The 13,772-nt window shown below is 28.3% G+C and overlaps 1 protein-coding gene across 5 annotated transcripts in view; it reads right to left on the minus strand.

Annotated features, from left to right (window-relative positions):
• Nucleotides 1–3,082: 3,082 nt before the first annotated feature.
• LOC122533948 overlaps nt 3,083–13,772 on the minus strand; it is a 112,046-nt gene continuing 101,356 nt past the window's right edge. For 3 of the 5 annotated variants that reach the window (XM_043664135.1, XM_043664138.1, XM_043664133.1), the window contains 8 exons: nt 11,289–12,462; nt 10,495–10,675; nt 9,534–9,664; nt 9,293–9,441; nt 7,964–8,143; nt 7,294–7,398; nt 5,657–5,857; nt 3,083–4,970 (listed from right to left, as the gene is read on the minus strand). In XM_043664135.1, coding sequence (XP_043520070.1) covers nt 4,809–4,970; nt 5,657–5,857; nt 7,294–7,398; nt 7,964–8,143; nt 9,293–9,441; nt 9,534–9,664; nt 10,495–10,675; nt 11,289–12,462 — 2,283 coding nt within the window. In that variant the 3' untranslated portion in view covers nt 3,083–4,808. Of the gene's footprint in view, nt 4,971–5,656; nt 5,868–7,293; nt 7,399–7,963; nt 8,144–9,292; nt 9,442–9,533; nt 9,665–10,494; nt 10,676–11,288; nt 12,463–13,772 lie in introns of all 5 variants that reach the window. The other 2 variants (XM_043664136.1, XM_043664137.1) reach the window with 2 other exon arrangements.

The following is a 13,772-nucleotide window of genomic DNA, read 5'->3' on the forward strand; positions in this document are numbered from 1 at the left end:
TTTCGTTTAAATTATCGAATTAAAAACCTGTGTGAATAATTTGTTAAATAAATGTTTATGATTTATTAAACCATCGCATGGTTCTCTCCATTTATTTATTAAATATAAAATTTAACAAGATAATAATATATTTATCATAATACAAATATCTAATGTAACATTACTAAAACATTCTTACAAATACTTAACTGTACAAAATTCAGTGTGGATATTAATACAACGAAAATTCGGGCAGTGTTGAATAACACCAATTGGAAAATGAATTTAATAACATAGAGATATTCTTAGATGAATAATTGTTAAAAAGGTACCACATGTAACAATGCTTGTTAAATATTGACAACTATGCATGTTAGTAAATTAATGTGGAATTTATACTTAATAATCAGGTCTAACATAAATTGAATAACAAAAATTAATATGTATCAGATTGAAAACCGAAGCAGCCTTTCATTTTTTTACATAATCAGCATCATTGGCAGTGAGATTGTAATTAATTAAGATTTGGTACTAACATTATGTGTGCTCACGCGTGCTTGTATGTAATGTTTGACCGTAATCGAAACTGCTTGTTTTTCTGCCTTTCCACACGACGACACATTTAATTTATTTAATCGATTGATTTTTTTGAAAATGAAATTTTTGACGAAACAAAAGTTCTTCGCACTTTCGAAGATAGTTTTATTTTATTTCTTTCAAACTATCAATTTTAAGAATTAAAGCTAATAATCGTGCAAAACAATGCATTTTAATGTAGAAATGTAAAATGATCAGTCATGATCAATTCGTTAAGCTATTGCTTTAAAGTTTATAACTTTAGTTATGTAATAGTTCTTTTTTTTAACAGATCTATCTTTTAATTTTAATTATTCAAACGGAACAATTTTTGCCAAGTTATGCGAATAATATTTTTATTAAAACATATATTTTCTATTAAAAATTCTTTATCCGAAAATAATTTCCATCAGAAAATAATTTCTATCATTTTTCTTTTGGACATAATAAATGAAAAGTTTGATTTTTTGATAATAATCAGCATAGCCAAACAGATATTTGAAATAGTATGACGCTTTACGCGTAATATGTAATTATATTCATCGTTGAAATTATTTTTCGAGCAAGCTAAGAATTTTTTTTGAAATTTTACAAAGAAAATATCTACAAATTGGTCAGTTCACGGAAAGATATCATTTACCTAGTTGGCAAAAATATACAAACAAAGCAGGCTTTTTGGGCAAACGTGATATATTTATATTCAAATCGATAGTTGAAGGATATTGAAATATATAGGTATTCAGTATATCGACGATTTTTCATTCAAAATTAAATATTTCGGACTGCTTATTTTTTTTTCTTTTTTTTATTTTTGAGTGTGAAATTGTTTTATAGAATAAGGAGCCAATTTCAAAAAATTCATAATAAATCAATTAATGAAATTCAACGAAAATTTTTTGAATTATCGAGACATGAATGCAAGTTTCGATAAAAATAGTATTCTGAATACTTAATTTTGAATTCAAATGACAATCTAATATAGCTGGTGATTTATAATCGTACACATATTACAGAACGTAATTTCTTTCGAGCTATTAAAAGAAAATAAGAAGAAGTACTTAGTAAATAGTTATATATAGAAGTATCGAAATATATATAGAAGTAGAGTATAGAAGTATCAAAATATATATTATTGCTGAGAGTTCGCGATTTTAACATACACTATTTTAAGAAGTTAAAGGAAATTATAATCGGAAAATTGCTGGAAAATTTTTGAAGTCCTGCAACTTCAAATCTAAAAGATCATACAACATTCTGTCTTTATTTTCACATACTTGAAATAAGTTTTTCAAAGACTCTTTTTTGTTATAAAGCAGATTGAAAAACTGCGGTTACTAAAATTTTGTAAATTTAAATTCTACAGAGTTAAAGAAAATTTTTTTTTATATTCCTTTCAATATAAAATATATTTTTACAAAGAGAAGTTTTACAATAATCTCTAAAAAGTTGATCTGTAATAATTTTTCGCGATTTTATTGTACTTTTAATGAAAAGCACAGTATGTACTTAGTATGAGTATTTAGTATGTATACAGCTTTGTTTAATGTGAGGCTTTAGAGCATGTATATGTTTTGGTGGGTGTTAAATATGTGTATGTCTAATACCAGTACGTTTAATGAGGTAATTTATATATATTGTATGTGTATGCATGTTCAGAAACAGGTTATATCTTAAATATGTAAACATATATTAAACGTTCATTAAATAAACTAAATACACACTAAAGATATACACTTAAAGTATAAATTCGACTATGCAACTTGAAACTTGAAAAAAAAAAATGATAAAAAATGTCGTGTATCAAGTTTTGCGAGATTGTTGTAAAGAAAAAAATCAATCCTTAAATTCATAGTAAGTTTTGTTATGAAAAAAATTTGCAATATCTGTAAAGACATTTGAATTTATAAAATTTTCGAAAAGAGAAAATATGTTCAAATACATTACTCATAATGTACAAAAATCGTAGAAAAGAATCAACTACGAATCTTCACATTATAAAATAAGCTCAAACAAAATATTGTATAGTTTTTTATTAGTTAATATAGTAGAATAGAATGCTGATTATCTGGAATTCGTCAATCATTTGAATTTTGATTATACGAATGCAGTCTCATTATGTACACATTTAAACAATGTCGAACAATGTTTATATTTTGGAATACGTATTTTTGCCTCAAATGCTCTATTTGTCTTATTTAAGCGAACTTCCTTTCATTTATACCATGAAAATACTATTAAAAGAAAAAGAGTAATACCAAAATTAAAAGTTATTAAATATTATTCAATATTTTTAAGAAATATATATAATTTAATCATAGAATATTATGTTAGACAATATGCAATTAGCTATATTAAAAATAGTGAATCAATATTATTAGAATTTCAAAATATCTTAGATACTAAGAAAAATTTTCATCTGTATAGAAGCTTGAAAATAGCAAATAATGATAATTGAATCAAGTTAGTACAAATGAATCTTGCATTCAAGAGAAAGCTCTTAAATTACATATCAGATGAAGAGATAATGAAAATTTTATAACATCTATTTATTCATGTACATGTATTCTTTTACATAATAAACATCTGTATTTGGAAACTATTTAATTTAACTGTTTAGTTGATTTATGACATGATCACAAATTTGACCGATTATTTGAAAAATCGCTTATCTGAACGGATTTGTCTTCCAATTAGTTTGAATTATCGACATTCTATTATATTGTAAGAATTCAAAAATCGATAATTTTTCAGTTGTAATTGAGTGATTTTTTGATTTCTTGGAGTATTATCGATATAGATTATAAAATTTTTTCAAAATGTAATGTAAGCAAAAACTAAAATCTATCTAATCTATTTATTATTCAAAACAAAACGATTGAATGAATGAGATAACCTTTGGAAGCGGTAGTAATAACAAGTCAAAACAATAGCACATTTAGGAGAAAAATTTCACTTGATTCCTCTCAAATGATAATCTCTTAACACACTTTGTCGACGACATTTTCCCGTCTCTTTGGCAAATTAATTTTTGCTTCTCGTTCTCAATACATACTCACTTGAGCTTATTCTCGATTGAAACAGTCGAATCGATTTCTACCATCAATTCAGACCGATCAATTACAAAAATACAAATCTATGTAGCATGTACACGTTATATACGTCTGTATAACAAAATATATTTTGTTCAAACTATCTTAAATGATTGATTAGCTATAATTGTATAGTGTATAAATATTAAGTTACGCTAATATTCATTACAATTGGATGTTTACTTGACACTTCAGTACAATCAAAAATTGTTTTTATCGTTAATTAGTAATTATAATTATTTTTGTTATATAAGGCGATGCTTAGACAATATCGTGAAGGTAATAAGTGATGCTTAGAACTGACAATACCGTAAAAGGTATTTATATATTGATTAACATTAAATGACGTTGATATTATTTCTTCTACTTTAAACTGTTCTTTTTAACTAGTTAGTTTTAACTTTCTAATTGTTCTCTTAGTATAATACTTTAAGGATGCGTGAAATATTCAACTATAATAATGACTGAGGCAGTTATCATTTGTATTATAATATAAGTATTACACATAGATATGTATTTCGATCAATAATTTATAATAAATTACAAAAGGAAAATAAAATAAGTTTATGAATGACAAAATCTCTAGAGTCATGAACAATAATTCTTTCTTCCTTTAGCTTTAATCTATATGTGACTGATACATTTCTGAAACATTTTTTCATTGACAGATATTACTTCTCATTGAAATATTCTCAATTAGCATTCATATCTTTTGTGATTTACTAATGTTAGAATTTAGAATAAAACATGTTAATATATTTGTACTTGAGTGTTTAAAAGTACTTGTAAAATAAAAACCTGTACGGATATGTTTGATAGACGTATACACCATGCTCTGTTTACTATATTCGTATACAATATATTCGATATACGTACAATAAACGTTTAATTAATTTCGTTATTACTTCTTTGTCTTTCAAATATTTATTTATTTCTAAAGTAAACAATTGTTTACTTTAATGATTCATAAATCTTAAGAAAATTGATTTATTTTTGATACGAATTCAAATATATTATACAATCCACCGAATTCAAAATTCTAAAAACGTTCGAGCAAGTAAAATATTTGATTATGTATTTTATTGCCTTTCACCGGCTACTAGCGGATGTACGTACTTGGAATTGCCTAGGTATTCTTTCAGAAAGCAAGCCGTTCTATAGCATTCACACGACGTAAATTGGATCTTTGCACACCGATATTCTCGCTTCTTGCAGAATCCTTAACCTTGGTCCCAAGGGAACTCCCATTTTTTGTAATCTCTCTTCGCTTAAATAAGGAAGCTCCACCATACCGACCTTTTCTTTCTCGAACACATTTGCATATTTCTAAAACACGTTCAATTTGAACAAAAGAAAGGAAAGCAATGAAATTTCAGTATGATAACATAATAAAAATTTAAAGGTTGTAGCTGTAAGATGGTATTTCTATTTTTTTGGAATTTGAATAGGATATATAAAAAGTAAATATCACGTCTAGTAGGAATTTTTATTATAGATTACAAATAAACTGAATTCAAGAAACTTTAACATTTTTTTCAAAGAAAACCAGTGAATTGCAAGCTATGATCTTTTAGAAACCTTTTTTTTATATAATGAGTAAAATGCAATGCAACAAACAAAATTTGATCTTGAAAATCACGCTCAAAATTAATTTTATATGGACTTTTTTCTTAAATTTTCATCGACCAGAGATGTATTATAGAATCATGGTGATTGTACTTTTACTTTTACCTTCTATATATCTTATACAGTGGATGCAACATTTAAACAAATATACGAAGTCAGATTAATCAACTAAAATTAAAAAAAATCGATTCATCATTAATCCATCAATTAAGATTAAGAAAAAATATTATTTTTGGAAATTTGCTTCGTTTCATTAATTTAATTATTAATCCATTATTTATGCAATTTTTTCGTATAAATAAATTAATATTTTCGTATAAATGAATATTTTCTCGCGCAAATAGATAAATTAACGAATTAGATTGGAGATAATTTGAATTACATACCTCATACCCAAGTTCCCTGAGGAACAGTCTGATGAGTGGTGGTTCTGTGCCAAAGAATTTGGTGAGTTTTTTCACCCTCGAAGGATTGGAAAGGGCTGGTAGCTCGGAGTCCTTGATCAATGGTTGAGACTGTGACCTCACCATTGCCATACTCGTTTGCGTCCGGAGTGCAGCAATCTCGCCCCTTATGTTCTCCATTTCCTGCGAATACCTGGTAGTAGTGAGTTTCGGAAATTCTGATCTACTTTTCCACCTACTTTTCGACTCTTTTCTATTCCTTATGCTCTATTCAATTTTGTTAAATTGCTTAATAACATCGTTACAGAATTAGACAAATTTCAATCTAAGTATAAAATACCCAGTTTCCAATCAAACATTGCCGATATATTTTATAAGTAAAATAAAAAAAGTCATATAAACATATAGCAAATTGGAGTTAAAGAATTAATGTTACATAAAATAAGCAGTAAAAAATATGCATTATTATGATACAATATATGAATAGACCAAGAATATTTATCTCCAACGATAGTCAGAAGGTATCATAATATTTTTTCATTACATTACAATTTCAACAACTCCCAATATTGCCTTATTTCATTTCATTAGAATTTTAACTATAAAACTAACTATGAAACTATTTTAACTTTGAAAAATAAAGAATATGAATATTAATACACGTGATGAATTAATCCGAGAAATTAATTATTCATTAGCTGAATTAAAACAGGATCAAAATAAAGTTTAAACTTTGTATTACAGGAATGAGGAATATCTCAAAATTAAAGATGAAGTATGACGATTTTCTATTATTAGATGCAAATATTCCTGAATATTATTAGATGACTATTATTAAGCTACCTGATTTATTCGTATTCCTGATTTATTTATATTGTACCATAATAATGTACATTTGTTATTATTCATTTTGAATATCGTTTTTTTCTTTTTTGTTAGAAGTCTTTAAGAATGAAATATTTTTATATGACATTTTTTTTCTTTCTTTAATCTATAAAGTGTCTAAATTTACTAGTCATATTCGGCCGGAAAAAGCTAGTCACCTGTATAGAATGCTATTTTAATTATAATTTTTAAATTAAAAACATTTTTCGAATTGAAAAAATTGTCGAAAAGATCCGAGTCTTGACAAATTGAAATATTTCAATCATATTTAAATATTTCCAAAGAAACTGAATATAATTGTTAATCTCATTTTATTATCGTTGATTTGATGTAATTTTTTTATTTGATTTTTATTAATTTAATGTGAAAGCTTCTTGAATTTTAAATTAACTTTAGTAAACTCAATGTGTATTGATAAATGAATTCCATATAAAACGAATAATGTTCTTTATTAATAATGATGCATAGAAAAATACTTATGAAATGAAATTACTTTTAAAACTTAATTAAATATTTAAAAATATATGTATGCATTAATACTGTCATATACAATAAAGACACGATAAATTATATAAAAATAAACTTTATAAAGTACTAGACAACATATTATTAACATCCGTTTAATCATATTATTTAAGATTTCCGTTTTTAAAATTTTTTCTAATTGAAGTTGTGTTCTTTAAATGTTGTTTATGAGTTGTCTTTTGAATGAGTTGTTGTTGTTTGTCTCTCACCTGTATCATTAAATGTTGTGTCCTCATTTCCGAACTTAAATGTGCCACTGATCTGGCAAGTGTGACTACGTGAGATTCTAGCCGTTGGAAGCGTTTATTAATGCTCTGAAAACGCAAAAATAATCCTTAGTCGATTTTATTTTCCTTATTGTGAAAATATAATAAATAATATACCTATTATTATAGAGTATTTTCATTATCTAGCTTTAATTTGTATAAAAATAGAAATATTGTCAATTATTTAATATGATTATATCAAAAGTTAATCTTTTGATATTGAGTTTATCAAAAATTAATTTTTTGTTTATTCGCGTTTTCATAATTGAAATGTTTGATGTACATATATATTCTTCTTTTTCTAAATAGTAACAAACTGCAAATATGAGGGATTCCATATTATATAACTATAAGTAAATATTATTCACTTGGAACAATGCCTCTCTTCAGATTGTTCGACATTTATTCGTAATATTCATAAGATCTTTGTAAAAACTATAACTGTTCATATACAATATAGAATAATATAAAACAATATAAAAGATAACATAAAAAGGAGCTTTAAGAAGGACATGTAGAAAAGATAAAATGCAATTTAACTAATAGAGCAAAAAACAAAGAATGATGAGAAATTGTCAATAAAGAATTATGGAAAATCCAAGATTGAACTGACTTTTATATCTTTGGCTTTCTTCATTCTATCGTCGATAGCGTGGGATCTACGTTTATCATGGTGCCTTGTGACAGGTCTCGACGAAACGGATGATGTTGGCAACGATGAGACGGAACCGTAACTGGTAAGACCTCTGGCCTTTCGCCTTTTTTTAACACTTCCGCCGAGTAACTTGAGTACCTAGGATCATCGATAATTGATAATTCCACTTTCTAATGAACAGCTTCTCATTCACAATTCAAGCTATTTCATGTTTAATTTAGATGTACATTCCCGTCTATAAGCCACCGGACACTTGCTTATTTTGATCTAAACAGTTACTAGAGCACAGATATACTTTTCCGGATTAATTTTATTATACAATCTTGTTATATGTACTCTATTTACTCTATTTCATAATAATACTTGAAAACAAAACTGATATTTAACGTATATGGTCTGAATAAATATTTCAAAGTATATCAAAAATATGTATATATTTAAAAAATCAAATCGATGTATTTTGGGATGAATTGGACAGAAGCCTTCAGTAATGTGTCCAAAATCAAAAAAAGAAAGACTTATGGAAGAAATTAGAAGAAGCGTGGAAAGAAATTCATTCCGAAATATTGTTAAAATTAAACGGAAGTATGCCACGGTTTTTTTGGCCTTCATATTTGCACAAAGATATGAGATACATTATAAACAGTTTGACATGTCATATTCTATATGTCAAACTGTTTATATGTCAAAAATCTTACCAAGTTATATATAATGTATCTTATATCTTTGTGCAAATATGAAGGCCACAATAACCGTGGCATACTTCCGTTTAATTTTAACAATATTTTGGAAAGAATTTCTTTCCACGCTTCTTCTAATTTCTTCCATAAGTCTTTTTCTTTTTTTGATTTTGGACACATTTCTGAAGGCTTCTGTCCAATTCATCCCAAAATACATCGATTTGATTTTTTAAATATATACATATTTTTGATATACTTTGAAATATTTATTCAGACCATATACGTTAAATATCAGTTTTGTTTTCAAGTATTATTATGAAATAGAGTAAATAGAGTACATATAACAAGATTGTATAAATCTTGTAATAAAATTAATCCGGAGAAATATATCTGTGCTCTAGTAACTGCTTAGATCAAAATAAGCAAGTGTCTGGTGGCTTATGGACGGGAGTATATATGTCATTATTATTTGAATATCATTGTATATGTATTATTGAGGATAAGTAAATTTAATTTAAATATTAGGCGCCATTTGTTGAAGATTACTATCTTTCGATATAAATTTTTGAAAGCTACTTAGGGTAGATTATTAGGATATGTGTCTCACCTCGCTGTACATATTTTCTAAACCTTCTAATTGTTTCCTAATCGTTCGTGCATCGTTTGTACTTAAATCGGAATCACTTCTGTCTAACATGGAATCTAAATCAAGTCCAGTTGTAGTTGAAGTAAAATCGGCTGCTTCTACACCAAAAACTAAATAAATGATACTCGTGTAGTCCTTAAAGAACAAAGTTAGGGAAAGATGAGAGAAAAGTGTGCAAAAGAGAAGAATGAAGATTACTTACGATGAGAGAATTTCTTTGCAGCATCTTTTTTTGAGGTAGATGCGCGATGCTTCGAACTACTCGAAAATCCTCCTCTTTTTTCAATGGCTTTGCTGTAATCGCTGTAATTAGGTTTTGATCCGTATGGCAAACTAAAAGGTCCACAAATATGCAACTATTATGGTTGCCAAGAAACTGATGATAAAAGAATAATTAATTATCAAAAATAACAGGAAAAGGTTAGTAAGCTTAATTAGATACTTTATCGTTAATATTAGTTATTTGGTTAATATTTAGTTGACTGTTAATTGGTATCGTTAGATTGCAGATGATGTATGATAAAAATTAAATATTATTTAATTTTAAAACACTAATTATTTTTTAAATTTAAAATAATTTAGGGTCTTCTAACTTAAAAATTTAAAACCCAATGTAATCCTCAAATGTAATGTAAATAATTATTATTATCTATGACTACTACGACTATGAATATTACTGGAGTAGAGTTAATATTGATTAATACATAAAGTAATAATAGACTGGTTAATAAATAAAGTAATCATAGGTCAGTTATTACAATAGTAATATCACTACATCACACACGATCGTCAAAAATCAATCGATCATTAGATACTTGAACATAATCATTTCGAACGATTACTCAATTAATTCTTTTGAATATTATTTCTCGTGTTTATTATTGCTAGTAATAAAACTTTTTATATGGCGATATAAAACAACAAAAAAGGTGATTTAAAACCTAAATTTACTCGTCGTTTCCATAGTCTGATTTCTCAATACGACATTGGCTTAAAAAGAGCGCACTCGTCTGCCTACACTCAACAATTTGATCGGTTGGTTAGGTTGATCCATCAATATCGGTGTTTCGATCTATATGAAGGGTAGGAATAATCGGAAGCAGCTCTGGGGCAGTGACCGGAAGTGATTCATCGGCTATGAGATGAAGAGATCTGTTTGTTACCTCGTTGAGTATCGATTTCTCGGTGTTCTGGGACTTTCATGGGGTGAAAGCGGCGGCAGAGGTGGTGTTACCGATGATACACTTTCAGATAGGGTAGAATGCGCCATCGCAGGCACGTCTCTTGGCTCTAAAATGCTTCGCAGTTCTGATTCGACTATGTCCACCCATTCGGAGTCTTGTACTGTAAGTCCGAGTAAATCTACGTAATTATAATAAATAATTATGACAAAAATAGTCTACTATTGACAAAAGCTTTGGATACCCGTATGTGAAATATATACTTGGCTTTTCTGATATCCATATGTATTTTCAATATATACTTATAGTGCTTTAATACACAGTACATTATGTATAGTATTTTAATACATAGGTAATAAACAGAAATATTTATTGCTGTATAGTGTAGCTGAAAAATCTGCTCTGAAAATAATATATTGCAAAATATCAAACTTAATGAAGAATTAAATAAAGAATATAATACAAATGCAATGAAAGTCCGTCCAAACTTTTGACATATATGCGTAAAATGAATAAAATGGTCTTTTAATCGTTAATTAGATTAATAATAACCTAAACCTAGATTAATAAACCTATAAAAATATTTTTGGTTGTAAACTTATATTTCAATCCATGATTATTCGTAGATTGTTATGAACAAAGTATTTACGATATAGATCTATACTCTACAAGTTTGAGAAAACTAAAGAACTTACCTCTTACATATATATTTTGAAATAAAATAAAAATACTATGAAATATTCATCGTGGCGAAAGAGATCCATTGACAAACAAACCTGGAGGATGAGTTTGGTCTTCAGGCGGAGGTCGTCTTCCACTGGAATAAACAGCAGATCCTCTTCCCGAATCAACGTTGGAAGAACTCTGTCCTGCTTTATCGTAATCCGAGCCAGATCCCTGATTCTGGATTTTTAATCGGCTGATGCCATGTTCAAGCTCGTCTTTCCTTGTTTCGGATTTCATTACAGAATCTTTGGCGTATTGATTCTCCATTTTCTTCAGAGGTTCACCGTTTCCAATTTTTGTGCCAGACAAACTTCTACCCATATCTGTTTCCACGCTTTCCTTCGATACTTTTACATTATAATGATTCTCCTCAGGTCGTTTTTGCAATTCTTCGATCTTCTTTTGTATAAAAGATGTTTCCGATTCTTGATTCTCTTGACAGGAGCTAGCTGGTGCTAATTGCTCCTGTTCTCTTTTAGAACATCTAACAGCATCGTCTCTGCGAATAGCGAAGCCAGTTTCAGCTCGATATTCGTCTTTTCTTTGAGACTCGGTTTTCCCGAATTCTCCTTGTCCACGGTCTTCCACTGTAATCTCATATCTTTCTTTGTCCAATGGATCCATCGTAAGAGTTTTCATCCCATCGACCGGATTTTTTGACTGTTCGTTAATGCAACCAGATCTTTCGTCCTCGTAAGAGAGTTGCGGCTGAGACACGGCTTTCTCGATACCTTTTGGCGAGTTTTGTCGTTGAAATTCCGCTTCCTGATTACTTTCAGTCTTCATGTAGATTTGCGGTACACCGTACCTTGGTCGACCTTGGGCATAATGGTAATACACTTCCTGTCCAGACAGTCTGAGCTCTTGAGCCTGTCTGGAAGTGCTAGGTAGATCGATCTGAGACCTTGACATAACTTGACGAGCTTGCTGGTACTGCCGATAAGACACGTTGTTCGAGAAATAGTTTTGCTGTTGCATGCTCCTCACGCCGCCAGTTTGACTATTCTGTTGTCCGGCTAGTTGTTGCTGATGCATCTGTTGGATCAGTTGTCGTTGGTGTATGTTCTGCGCGTGCTGCTGTGCGAATCTGGGGCTTTGATGATTTTGATGCAACAGTTGCTGGGCACTTTGGAAATTTTGATTCGATGGTTGCATCGCCGTGTTCCCTATTTGATGGGATTGCATTCCCAGACCGTGAGATTTCTGTATCTGCGTACTGTGGCCCTGCATTTTAAAATCGTTCCTATTAATCCTGGGAAATTCATCGCATTATAAAATAACGTGCATTTTATATCATGCATAAAATTTTATACATTTAAAAGTATCATTTGTTTGTAATAGATTATTCAAAAAAATCTTCTATTCCATTATAATATACAGAGAAGACCAAACCGTAATAAAACGTGATATAAATAAAAGAATGGAAGATGATTTACAGATCAAAATAATAGTACGTTATTATTGTCAAAGCATGAAAACTACGTCAAACTGAAAAATTGATAACAAGAATTGTAGCAAAAAATATTTCAAAAAATGATATAAAGTATATGTTAATAAAGTGATAGAAAGTATATATTACGATATTCAACAATCGTAAGAAAAATAATAATTAAATCACAGAGATTTTTGTAATATCTACTTACAACATCTTTAGTATAGACAATTATGTAAATATCTATGCTTATAAATATCTAAATATGTATAACGAAGAAATTCTCTAGATATCTAATTACTTAAAAATAAATAACTGTATCAAAGATGAATTATCATAATAACGAAGCTAACAACTCTTTCAGGATATAAGCACTTGTAAATGAATAATTTAGTTGTCAGTTTAGTTGGATCTCGAGCACGGAAGTGAACAAAACGCAAGCATTTCCACATTTATTTTTACCTGCTCTTTCAAGCAATTTGCATTCTCATTAATTATCTTACATATTAATTAAAACGCAGCGATTCGTTGATTTTTCTGCAATTACAGTAATGAATTGTCTTTAATGATACGTTATACTAATTTCCGACGCGAATAAATTATGCTTTCAAAAAAAAAATAAAAAAATAAAAAATTTATCCTTAATAAGAAAAAGAAAAAAAAGTGATTCTTTTCAAGTTCATTGAGAAAATGACGGCATGGACTTGATATAAGAGCAACGGGAAAAGTATTCACTATGTCATGGTATTTATAAAAGTATTGGAAGTTCATTAAAGAATAAAGTAAATAAAATAGTACATAATATAGTACATAATATAATTAAAAAATAGTCCTTGAATAACATTGAAAAATATCAAAGAATCGATTAGAAAAATTATTTTCTCAAAAAAAAAAAATCATTTAATGAAATAATGTGTTGGATGAAGTTAGGATGTTAATAAATTTCGAATGTTGTATATATGTACGTTCAGTGCATCATGCTGTCTATTGGTCGAATTTAGATGGCATAAATATGGAATACCACGGTGTTTGGTATCAGTTATTTGAATAGAAAGTATCATGTTATTATCCCTTCTGAATTTATATGAGGGAAAGATTGTCT

The sequence above is a fragment of the Frieseomelitta varia genome, unplaced genomic scaffold, assembly GCF_011392965.1.
Source record: "Frieseomelitta varia isolate USP_RPSP 00005682 unplaced genomic scaffold, Fvar_1.2 scaffold_563, whole genome shotgun sequence".
Lineage (NCBI taxonomy): Eukaryota > Metazoa > Arthropoda > Insecta > Hymenoptera > Apidae > Frieseomelitta > Frieseomelitta varia.